Source organism: Theropithecus gelada, chromosome 7b (genome assembly GCF_003255815.1).
Source record: "Theropithecus gelada isolate Dixy chromosome 7b, Tgel_1.0, whole genome shotgun sequence".
Lineage (NCBI taxonomy): Eukaryota > Metazoa > Chordata > Mammalia > Primates > Cercopithecidae > Theropithecus > Theropithecus gelada.
In genome coordinates, this window is record NC_037675.1 from 106,362,260 (window position 1) to 106,374,647 (window position 12,388).

At 61.4% G+C, this 12,388-nt stretch overlaps 1 protein-coding gene across 1 annotated transcript; it reads left to right on the forward strand.

The window, feature by feature from the left end:
* The first annotated feature begins 5,115 nt into the window (after positions 1 to 5,115).
* Positions 5,116 to 8,898, forward strand: ZBTB42 (zinc finger and BTB domain containing 42). The gene has a single exon (XM_025392327.1). It carries the CDS (start codon positions 5,391 to 5,393, stop codon positions 6,657 to 6,659), a length of 1,269 nt encoding a protein of 422 aa, XP_025248112.1. The 5' UTR covers positions 5,116 to 5,390; the 3' UTR covers positions 6,660 to 8,898.
* The last annotated feature ends 3,490 nt before the right edge of the window (positions 8,899 to 12,388 follow it).

A 12,388-nucleotide genomic window follows, 5' to 3' on the forward strand; every position in this document is an offset into this window, starting at 1 on the left:
GAGCCGCCCGCCCACATCCGCCTCCGCCGCCCGGGGCGTCCCCACCGCGCGGCCGCCCGGGCCCGCGGCGAGGGCGGAGCGCGCCCGGGAAGCGCGCGGCCGGGCTGAGGGGCGGCCCCCGGCGGCCTGGGGCCTGGGCTGGGCCGCTAACGGAGCCCGGCCACCAGCCAGCCCGTCCCGGGGCCACGCCTTCTCTGGCCTCAGTTTCCCCATCTGTAAAGTGACCCGGCGCTTCTGGACTCGCTCTGCCCTGACCCTACTAGACCAGGCCCGAGACCGGTCAGGGACGAATCCCGGACTTCTGCCTCCACTGCGCGGGGTGGGGGTGGGTTAGGTTGACTTTCAGGCCGTGCCCCACGTATGCACTGCCCCACTCTGGGGGGCGTGGAGGGGACGGCCAAGAGTGTCCTAAAAGGCCCAATCCCAGGACCTTGTGTCTCTGGGGGAAGTGCGGGAGGATGCCAGGACAGGAGGTCAGTTGGAGGTGTGCCTCCAAGGAGCGGGAAGGCTCCGAGGGGACACAACCATTCACCTAGGTACCGGCAGCTACACTCACAAAAGGGAGACTGCTGGGGAGTGGGAGAAGAGGGGCACACCTTGCCTGGGTCCCACCTTGAGCTGGGAGCAGACACCAGACAGAGGAGGAGCGGTGTCTAGGGTGGGCTGTGACAGCTGAGAGCCCAGGACCCTCCCTGCTGGGTGGATTTGGTCAGCCCCGACACCCAGTCCGAAGTCCACTGGGAGGCAGATGACCCCGGTATGGAATGAGTGAATGGGACACAGACCCCCTTCTCCTGCACACTCACAGGACGATGCAGGTGACTGCCACCCCGACCCCTTCCTAGCCAGAAGTTCCTCCAACAACTGCCCCTCCCCCATTCCAGAGGCCCACAGTTGATAATAACCCTTTTGTGAAAGAGGGACTCTTGTGAGTTAACCTTCCTGAGGCTAAGTATTGGGGTGGGGGGAGCATTTTTATTTTCAGCCTGAGTGACTTCAGCTGGCAACAGGGGAGGGGGTGGGAGGAGATGTAGACAGAGGCAGCAGGTTCGGCCCAGCGCTCAGGACAGAGTCTGCAGCCAAAACTGCCTCTTGGGGCTGACCAAAAGAAGGACTCTCTCCCACTGCATGGGGGCACTGGCTGCTCAGGCAGGGGACTCCCCATTCCTGCCTCTCCCCTGGGCACCTCTGCTCCCTCCCAGCTCAGACTTTGTAACCCCAGAAAGGGCCCGACCTCCAGGGGGCCAAGTCAGAGGCCCAGTGGTCTGTGCTGCCTGGGTGGGATACCTGACCCAAGGGTTGCCCCCAGAGCCCGGGCGTCTGGTGTCTGTCTCTCACCCAGCAAACCTGCACCATGGGCCACCTGGGGCTCCCTCTGGGACTGTCCCACCTGCCCATTGCTCCCCCTGGAAGAGTTCCTGGTATCCGCCCACCATCCTCGGCTCTGCCATGCAAGGATAGAGGAAGGAATTCAGGGAGGAAGCAGAGGATGAGAGAGCCATGAGAGGAGGCCAGCAAGTGGCCGAGGCTGGGGGGTGTGGGAGGGAGCAGGGCACCCTCTCATGGAAGAGGCAGTGACACCGCGGGCTGTTCTTGAAGGGGTCGGACCTCCTGCTTATTTTGCACTGGCTGTCTCCGAGGCCTCCCACTCTTCCCAGCCTGGTGCCCTGGCATCCGCTGGTGCCTGCAACCCGCTGTGGGCCCCACACTCCAGTCCTGTCTTCACCTTGGCATGAACTGCCCTCCCCCAAGACGGGGATCTCCCAGTGGGCAGGGCCAGCTCCCTCTCCTCTGGCCTCCCAGAGGGAAAGCAGAGTCCTCTCTTCGAGAATACCCCCTCCCACCCCAGACAGAATGGCCAGGAGAGAACCCAGTCCCATAGCTGCTGCTGGGACTGCTGAGGAGCTCTGTGGCCAGATGTTTCCAACTAAAACTGCTGCACCAGGGGAGGGCCTGCCGGCTGCCTCCTCCCAGAGCTCAGGGGCCTCCTGCCCTGTCACCTTCTGCAGCTGCTGGCCGGGGGCAGGACTCCAGGGTCCCTGGGCTGTGTAGGTCCCGGCAGCAGCTGCAGGGCGGGGCCCCAGGGCAGCTCACAGGCCAGATGGCCGCCTATGTCTGGAGAGGGTCTGCCTGAACCACCACCGCCGTGACAGTGGCCGTGTGACAGTGTCCTGTCATTCTACACTTGAGACTCAGCCAGTCACAGGGGCTCTGAGGACTGCAGGCTGGCCAGGATCCCAGTACCAACTCTGGGCGCTCTCTGCCTGGGACAGCCCCCCTTCCCTGATCAGCGTGGGGCAGGAGGGACCTGAACGCAGACATCCCGACCTGAGAGGCACAAGGAGCTTCTCTCCCACTGTCCACTCCCCCTCCTCTAACCCATTCCTAGCTGGGCCCACCTTCCAGGTCCTACCCTGGGCTCTCGAAGACAGCATCCTGACCCTCCTTGTGTACCACAACCCCCGTTAAGTGTCCAGGCTCTCTCTGTCCCGCCAGCCAGGCAGGGCAGGCTAAGGTGTTTGCTGCCAGCCTAGAGTGGGGAGCTGTCAGCCTGTTGCCCAGAGCCCCAGGGTGGCAGGCCACCCCTACTTGCTCTGAAGGCTCAGCGGCTGGGGGTGTGGGCAGGCAGGGCTGAACTGCTGCCACAGAGGAGTCAGGATTGGGGATGGCGGGATCATTGGTTATCACTCACAGAAGCAACCATCATGCATTCACTCAACAAACGTTTACTGAACACCCACTTGCATCCTGCCAACTTTTAAGCACCAAGTGAACAAAACAGCCCCTTCCCTTTTGGAAGGAGATGGGATATCCCACAATCACAGGACACCAAGAATGGGCTGGAGAGGAAGGTATGCAGCCCAAGGGATTGGGAGGGAGCTTAGCTAAGGTGGGCAGGAACGGCCACCCTGACTAAGGAGTGGACTTTGAGCAGAGACAGGAATGAAGAGAAGCCAGTGAAGGGTTCTTTGGGGAAGAACATTCCAGAACCTGAGAGCTTGCTGAGTGCCAGGCCCTCTAGTTAATTTTCACAAAGACCCCGGGATGCACTCTGATTCCCATTTTGCAGATGAGGGTTATTGAGGTTCAAAGAGGTTAAACGTTTGGTCGTGCTCAAGATTGGGAGGGGCCAGGGCAGGGCTCTGATCTAGGCAGGGCAGGAAGGGAGCAGTCACATCTGGGTTCACCCTTAGCTTACTTGAATTCAGCTATTCCTGCTGGTGGCCGGGGCAAGGCAGATGATTATTTAAATGGGTGGAGGGAGGGGAGTTGGCCTTCCTCAGGAAGGGGTCCTCAGGGTGGGTGGCCAGCAGCGATGGGAGCCAGGCCTCTGCTGTCCCTAAGCTGGTCTCAGTGGCTGTAAGTGCAGTGTCATTCCAGGGGTCCAAGCTGCAGTTGCCAGGTTTAGGAAATAAAGATGCAGGCCATCCAGTGAAACAAGGAATGATATTTTTGTATAACAACGAGGCCTTCCTTCCCAGACTTCAGATCCCACTGTGGGCTCCACTCCTCCTGCACACATATACCTGGCTGGGTCCTGTCCTTTGTGATCCAGCCCCTCTTCCAGCACCACCCCCACCCCACTGCAGGGCCTTGGCCAGGGCGACTCCTCCACTACATCCTCCATTTCCCGGACTCCAAGGCAGAGCAGAATGAAACTGGCTGAATTCAAATCCTGGTTCAGTGACTTACTGCCTAACATATGGCCCTGGGTATCTTACCTAGCCTCTCTCATCAAAAAGGTATAAAAAATAAGAGCATCTAGTTAATGGTACTGTTGTGATGATTGGGTGGTCTAGAGTACCTTGAAACCTGCTCAGCCAAGGGCAGCCCAGGTTGCGCCCCTGGGAAAAGGCACCACCTGCCGGGGAGAGACCCTAGCCCCGACAAACACACTCTACTTCTCTGGCGACTTTCCTGTCCCAGAAGCAGGCGTCCCCTTCACATCTTCTCAATGCTTCTTTGCCCTGAACACTTTCCCCCACTCCTCCCTACCCCCACTCCCATGCCAGCCCCTGTCCGTAGTCTCCTCCTCTTTGAACACGTTCCCGTCTACCCTGGGCTCTGGAGGGCTTCCGACTCCCTCTGTTATGGCGTTTGTCCCCGCCATGCCACGATGTCTGGTAGGAGGTGCCCGTTTTCCGTGCCTCTCTGCGCTGGGTCCCCCATAGACGCTGGGCTGGGGTCTGTGGAGAGGGTGGAAGTCCCCGTTCTGGACTCCAGGATCGAGATCCTGCTTGAATGTTTGGAAGAGGGTCCCAGCTGAATTAAATTCAAAAAGAGGCTTTCAAGGAAGAAGGAGGTGTCATCTTTGCAAAATTAACGACCCCCAATCCACGCACCCCCTACCCCATCCCAAGGCCGGCGCCCTGCGAGGTGGCAGGAGGCGGGGGTCCCAGGTTTACCCTTGGGTGACTGCCCAACGCGCGCTGGGATAGAAGCGGACCCTCGGAAGGGTTCCCTTTGCAGACTGGCGCAGTGAGGACCCCATGCCTGGAAAGGTTGGGAGGTGGGGGACCCAGGCCAACGCGCCAAGTATCGCGAGAGACCCCCAGCCCCCGCGCAGTGCCCTAAACCCCCCCTCTCACCCCAGCGCCCCTGCTGGCTGCGCGCGGGGCCCGGCCGGGAAGGGGGGGCGAGAGTGACCTCAGCGGTTCCGCCGCTCCGGGAAGTAGCTCGGCCCGCCCCCTCCGGCCCCCGCCCCGAGTTTCGCTCTCTCCGGGGCGGGGCGATTGGCGGGCGGCGCTGGGCCAGCCAAGTTGGAGCGCGCCCCGCCCGGCGCCCTCGCCGTCCCCGCGCCCTCCCCGCCGGGGCGCGCTGCCCGCAGCTCTACGAGCGCCAGGGCCGCACTGGGGAGGGCGCGCGGCGCGGGCGGCGACCGGAGAGGAGCACGGGGCGGCGGAGGTGAGCGCGGGGGGCGGGCTCCCGGCTCTGCCCGCCCCGCCCGCCGGCCCGCTCCCCGCGGCCGCGCTGCCATAAATGGGGCCGCCGGCGGCGGCATCTGGTGGGCCGGGCGGCAGCTGGAGGCGGCGCGGAGGCGTGGGGCGGGCGGCGGCGCAGCCACCGGGGCGTCGGGGACGCTGCGAGCGAGGGGCCGCCCGGGAGTGAAGTTCAGGAGCGCCCGGCGGGGACGCGCGCAGGTTTGCGCGGCTCCGGCCCCTGCGCCAGAGTCCCGGGACCCGCCCCCGCGGCGGAGTGGCTACTGTTTACTTTCGATCGAGTTTTTCCTGCTCGGGGCAGGTGCCCGCGGCGGCTCCGGACGGGCGGTTGTGCGCGTCATTCCCGCGCCGCTCTTTCCGCGCTGCCTGCAGCTGGGAAGGGCGCTTCGCAGGCGTCTCCAGGCGCGCTGACGGGCGTCCCGTTTGTGCCCAGGTGATGACGGCGGCGGCATGGAGTTCCCTGAGCACGGCGGACGGCTGCTGGGCCGCCTGAGGCAGCAGCGCGAGCTGGGCTTCCTATGCGACTGCACCGTGCTGGTGGGCGACGCGCGCTTCCCAGCCCACCGTGCAGTGCTGGCCGCGTGCAGCGTCTACTTCCATCTCTTCTACAGGGACCGGCCCGCGGGCAGTCGCGACACGGTGCGGCTCAATTGCGACATCGTCACGGCGCCCGCCTTCGGCCGCCTGCTGGACTTCATGTACGAGGGCCGCCTGGACCTGCGCAGCCTGCCTGTCGAGGACGTCCTGGCGGCCGCAAGCTACCTGCACATGTATGACATCGTCAAGGTCTGCAAGGGCAGGCTCCAGGAGAAGGACCGAAGTCTGGACCCAGGGAACCCTGACCCAGGGGCAGAACCTGGTCAGCCACCGTGCCCTTGGCCTGTCTGGACCGCGGACCTCTGCCCAGCTGCCCGAAAGGCCAAGCTCCCCCCGGTTGGGGTCAAGGCTGCCCTCCCTCCTCGAGCATCTGGGCCTCCTCCCTGCCAGGTCCCAGAAGAGTCAGACCAGGCCCTGGACCTGTCGCTGAAGCCTGGCCCAAGGCAGGAGCGGGTCCACCCACCGTGCATCCTCCAGACACCCCTCTGCAGCCAGGTGCAACCAGGGGCCCAGCCACTGGTGAAGGATGAGCGGGACTCACTGTCCGAACAGGAGGAGAGCAGCAGCTCTAGGAGCACCCACAGCCCCCCGAAGCCACCTCCTGTTCCTGCAGCCAAGGGCCTGGTGGTGGGCTTGCAGCCGCTGCCTGTCAGCGGAGAGGGCAGCCGGGAGCTGGAGCTGGATGTAGGACGACTGGCGAGTGAGGACGAGCTGGGGCCTCGTGGGCCCCTCTGCATCTGCCCGTTGTGCAGCAAGCTGTTTCCCAGCTCCCACGTGCTGCAGCTGCACCTCAGCGCCCACTTCCGTGAGCGAGACAGCACCCGGGCCCGGCTCTCCCCTGAGGGCGCGGCACCCACCTGCCCGCTCTGCGGGAAGACCTTCTCGTGCACATACACACTGAAGAGGCATGAACGGACACACTCGGGTGAGAAGCCGTATACATGTGTGCAGTGTGGCAAAAGTTTTCAGTACTCCCACAACCTGAGCCGGCACACCGTGGTGCACACTCGAGAGAAGCCGCATGCCTGCCGGTGGTGTGACCGCCGGTTCACGCAGTCTGGGGACCTCTACCGCCATGTCCGCAAGTTTCACTGTGGCCTCGTCAAGTCCCTTCTGGTGTGATGCATCCCTGTGGGTCCTGAGGGTGGGGTGGAAGGGAAGGGATGGGCCCTCCCAGGTGGGACACTGCATGGGGTGTGAAGCCTGGCCAGGTGGAGGTCCCTGCTCCGGCCGGATGGCTCCGCCCGCCTGGCAGTGAGAATGCTGCTGCTCCCGGAACTTGGCCTCAGACTTGGTGACTTGGGCAGCCTTCCTCCCGCCTTGCCTCTCCTTTCCCCTCACTCCCCAACTCATTCCGGCCCCCCAGGCTGTGCCCTGCCTAGGCTGTGACACTATCTTCCTCTCCCGTCCCCTCCAGCGAAGTTCTGAGGGGTGTCCAACCAGCACCTGGCTCTGCCCCGGTTTCTCCGTGTGAGATGGCACATCATCTCGCGGCCCGGGACTTCCCTGACCACCTCTCTGGCAGGCTTGGGGAGGCCTTCATGAGCCTGGCCCCACGCTAGGTGAATTAGTCACATGTCAGAAAAGTTGTTGGTGTGCATCCCGATGGGGCGCTGGGAGGGAACAGGACACTCCTGGGGAGTGGCAGCAGGAACCCCTGCCAGGAAGGCCTGGGGCACAGTGAGTGCCAGCAGGGGCCATCTGGGCACAGCTGGTGTCGGGGTGGGGGGGGTGGCAGCCCCAGCAGGGATCCTAAGGCAGCAGAAGTAGAGCCAGCTAGAAGCTGAGTGGCTGTGGTGTCATTGTCACTTGGGTGGGATGTGGGTCCATGAGAGAGTGCAATTATCACCACACTGTAACTTTGGGCAGAGAAAGTGGGAATTTGGAACTGGATTCTCTTTAGACCCAGGAAGAGCCTCCCGAGGCGGCCAGATGTCTGCTGGTGGCTGCCCAGCCACATGCTTCTCTGCCTGAGTGCAGGTCTAGGACGCCTCTGGGCATCCCCCAGGGTGGGGCTTGGGCCACTGAGCTCTGTACTGCTGCTGGGCCACCGTGGACCTTACCTTGAAGGTCACTCTGCCTGCTAGAGGGTCTCCCTGGAGCTGTGGGCATTTCCACGCACTGACTGAGCAGAGGCAAAGGTTGCCCTGTCCGCCAAGGGCAGGGTTTGTGGGCCTTCCTTTCCCCACGGCGAGGCATGGGTGAAAGTGGCCATGGCATCAGGGGTAGGGGCAGGCGAGGAGTGGGAGTCGCAGCACCCTGGCCTGCAGCACCCTGGCCTCCATCCACAGCCTTAGACTGACACTCCTTGCACATGAATAGAATATGAAGACCACGACCCCCGCACATGTCGTTGGTTCAGGTCGCCCTGCTTTGCCTGCCTAATTAAGCAAATCTTGCTGCCAGAACCTCACTGGCCTCTGGGGGTCAGCAGGTGCAGAGCCACCTGGACACCTGGAGACCACCTGGGATGTTTCCTCTGTGGCTGGGAATGGCCTTGACAGCAGAGTCCAGCCAAGTCTACGTTATTTTCTCCTGACAACACTGGATGTCATATTTATTAACCTGGTCTGGAGTGAAAGACCATCCCTAGTGCATCTCCCACATGCCCTGGGCTCCTGGTGTGCTGGGTGCCAGCCTGGGAGCCCAGTGCTTCTAGGTGATGCCCCCGGGCTCAGAGGCCCTGGATGGCTTTGGTCTCAAGACAGCTGGGGGAGGGGCCCTGCTTCTGATTGTCCTGGGCCCTAGCCCCTACCTCTGCAAGGGCTCGGTGTGATGTGCTCCATAATCGGGTGTGTGTGTGTGTGTGTGTGTGTGTGTGTGTGTGTGTGTCCATGCGTCTAGCACATGGCAAGGCCCAAGCCAACCCGGCACGCCGCAGATGGGCAGCTACACTGTTGCCCAAGCACGGAGATGTGGCCGCGGCACTGGTTCCCCCAGTGGTTTCCATGGGGGAACTTCCCTTTGCTGGGGTGGGCAGCCTGCCCTGAGCTATCAACACTGGATTTGTTGTCTTCCGCACAGCTACTGTGAAGATAATGTAAGGAGAAGTGGTCAGTTTTAATTTTATAACTGACACAGTTGTGTTGAAATATATACATGTACATATATTTAAGACACTAATTGTGTGGGAGAGTTTGGTAGAGGCCTGTGCGACACAAGGCAAGCAGAGTCAGCAGGGTGGGAGTCTCCTGGGCCAGCTCAGCACCTGTGGATGCTCTGACCCCGGGGGTTGGGGACAGCTCCGGGCTAACCCCAGCAGACAATTGTTGGTGCACAGTGTCTAGGAGGCGTGGGAATGGGTGCTGTCTTCCTCTTTTCACATGATGGCGACAGTAATAAAGCCCACCTCCAGTGGAAACAGCAGTGACTATTCCTGGGGACGGGTGGGGATAGGTGTCCCAGATGCCACCACGTGCTCATGCTGGTGGATGGGGGAGGCTGGGACAGGGCTGAGGTGGCACCCCCTCTTTCCCCAGGTTTGTCCCCAGCTGCCGGTGTTTGGGGGAGGGGAGTCCGGGGAGGCAGATCCGTCAGGGAGGTACAGAACGCAGGCCAGCTTGCGCACAGGAGGCCACAGTGGTTTCTTGCCCTGGGGAAGGAGGCTGGACCCTGGAGGAAACCTGCGAACCTGGGGATGCCGTGGCCCTCCCCACTACCCTACGCCCTTGGGCCTCTGGCGGGTGGGAGAAGAAATTTCTAGAGCCCTGTGCCAGGCTGGGCTGGGCTCTGGGCTGATGAGGCTAGGGTGGGCAGTTCCACGCCTCCTCTGTCCTGCTCCCTCCAGAGACCTTGCAGGGGGTCATTAGCCCTGAGCCCTCCCTGAGGGGAGCACGGCCTTCCTTTCCAGGCCAGATAGGGCAGGGCCTCCACCTGTGCTGTAAGCGTCAACACAGTGCCCTCTTGGCTTGAGAAGAGCCAGGGTAAGCCCCAGGCCCAGGACAGGGTGCGGATGGTGCTGGCCAGAGGGTCCTCAAAGTCAGGCTGAGCTGGTGTGCAAGGGCCTGCCCCTCTTGGGCAAGCTCCTGCCACCTTCCCAGTCCTGACCCCAAATACAGGTCCTTCCTTCTGGGAGGTAGTGCTGGCTCCTCCCCTACCCACCCCCCACACCCACCCTGCCTCCTGCTGAGCCTGGACCAGTGCCCTGTCCTGCAGGGAGGCCCTCTCATGTTCCCCGTTGGGCTCATGACTCAGCCCAGGCCTTCTCAACCCAGAGGAGGAGGCTGTTGCTATGCCAACCATGCAGAAAAGGAGGATGGTCTGCTGTCCCCTAGGGTGCATGGGGCTTCCTGGGGCCCCTCCAGCCTGCCCAGCTGTGCCACACTGTGCTTACACTCAGCTGACTGCTAGAGCTGTCGCCGAAGCTTTCAGTCCCACTCCTGGCCAGGGTGGGCCTTCTGCCACCCTCCTTGGAGGTCATCCAGCCAGCTTCCTTGGCTGGATGGTAAACTGAGGTACATGGAAGGGACCAGTACTGGTCCACGGTCCCAGAGCCAGTTGGTGGCAAATCCAGGACTTCCTTCCACCAACTCCAGGAACCTTAAGCTGTTTACCCACAGTGCTGGGCACAGGGCACCAACGCTGTCAGAGGTACATGGCAGGTTGGGGCAGCAAGGACGAGGCCAGAGGGAAGGAGAGGGTCAGACTCTGTGGAGGAGGTATCCCAGGAGGCTCCCCAGGAAGGGTGACATCTCAGGAGCCTGCGAGTGGACAACACGGACACAGGCACCAGGCAGGGGCCGGCACCCCACAAAGGCCCGGTCATGTCAGCCCAGGTGCGTGGATACCACCCTGGGGAGGCTGCCTTGCAAGTGGGAAGCAGGTGAGTCGGCAGCCTTGGCCCCTCCCGCCACCTCCCCAGCTCCTGCCCACTCCCACACACACCTGGTCTTACCTCTTTCTAGTGTTCCTAAATGGTGCTGAGTCCTTCCCGGTGTGGGAGGCTCCACTCTACAGACACCCCTGGGGAGTATGGTAACAAACAAACCCGGTGCAGACATGGCTCCAATCCTGGCCGTCCCAGCTCTCAGGGGTGAACTCCAAAACCCCAGAAGCTCTGCCCTGGTCTTCTATGACTTCTTTCATCCCCACCTCAGTCCCATTTTTCTTCAGTGAACACATCCCGCACTGTCATCACGGTCATCGTCACCATCACCCTACCCCATGGAACCACAACTGTCACCTCCACCATTACCTTTACCTCCACCATCAATATCATCTTCACCACCATCACCACTTCCATCACCATCACCACTTCCATCACCATCACCACCTCCTCCACATCCACCATTGCCTTCACCACCATCACCTCCACCTCTACCACCATTACCTCCACCATCACCTCCACCTCTACCATCACTTCCAACCACCATCACCTCCACCTTCACTATCACCATCACTACCTCCTCCACCTCCACCATTGCCTCCACCTCTAGCACCATTACCTCCACCTCCACCACCATCACCTCCACCTTTACCATCACCTTCACATCCACCATCACCTCCACCTCTACCATCACCCTCACATCCACCATCACCTCCACCTCCATCACCATCACTACCTTCTCTGCCTCCACCATCGCCTCCACCTCCAGCACCATTTTCTCCACCTCTATCATCACCCTCACATCCACCATCACCTCCACCACCTCGTCCACCATCACTACCTCCCCCACCTCCACCATTGCCTCCACCTCCAGCACCATTACCTCCACCTCCATTACCTCCACCTCTACCACTATTACCTCCACCTCTACCACTATTACCTCCACCATCACCTCCACCTCTACCATCACCTTCACATCCATCATTACCTCCACCATCACCATCACTACCTCCTCCACCTGCATCATCGCCTCCACCTCCAGCACCATTACCTTCACCTCTACCATCATTACCTCCACCGTCACCTCTACCTCCACCATCACCTCCACCTCCATCACCTCCACCATCAGCATCACTACCTCCCCCACCTTCATCATCACCTCCACCTCCAGCACCATTACCTCCAACATCGCCTCCACCTCCACATCCACCATCACCTCCACCTCTACCATCACCCTCACATCCAGCTACCATCACCCTCACATCCACCATCACCTCCACCTCCATTACCATCACTACCTCCTCTACCTCCACCATCGCCTCCACCTCCAGCACCATTTCCTCCACATCCACCATCGCCTTTACCTCTACCATCACCCTCACATCCACCATCACCTCCACCACCTCCTCCCTCACCATCACTACCTCCCCCACCTGCATCATCGCCTCCAACTCCAGTACCATTACCTCCAACATCGCCTCCACCTCCATATCCACCATCACCTCCACCTCTACCATCACCCTCACATCCACCATCCCTCCACCTCCATCACCATCACTACCTCCTCTACCTCCACCATCACCTCCACCTCCAGCACCATTTCCTCCACCTCTACCATCACCCTCACATCCACTATCACCCTGAGATCCACCTCCACCATTGCCTCCACTTCCAGCACCATTAGCTCCACCTCTACCACTATTACCTCCACCATCACCTCCACCTCTACCATCACCCTCACATCCACCATCACCTCCACCATCTCCATCACTACCTCCTCTACCTCCACCATCGCCTCCACTTCCATCACCATTTCCTCCACCATCACATCCACCATCACCTCCACCTCTGCTATCACCCTCACATCTGCCATCACCTCCATCACTACCTCCCCCACCTCCACCATCGCCTCCACCTCCAGCACCATTACCTCCACCTCCACCACCATTGCCTCCACCATCATCACCTTCACCTCTGCCATCACCCCCAATTCTACCATCTCCTCCACCTATACCATCACTTTCAC

Bases quoted from the DNA above. Each gene is read 5' to 3' on its own strand.
- ZBTB42 (XM_025392327.1), top strand. From the start codon at position 5,391: ATGGAGTTCCCTGAGCACGGCGGACGGCTGCTGGGCCGCCTGAGGCAG.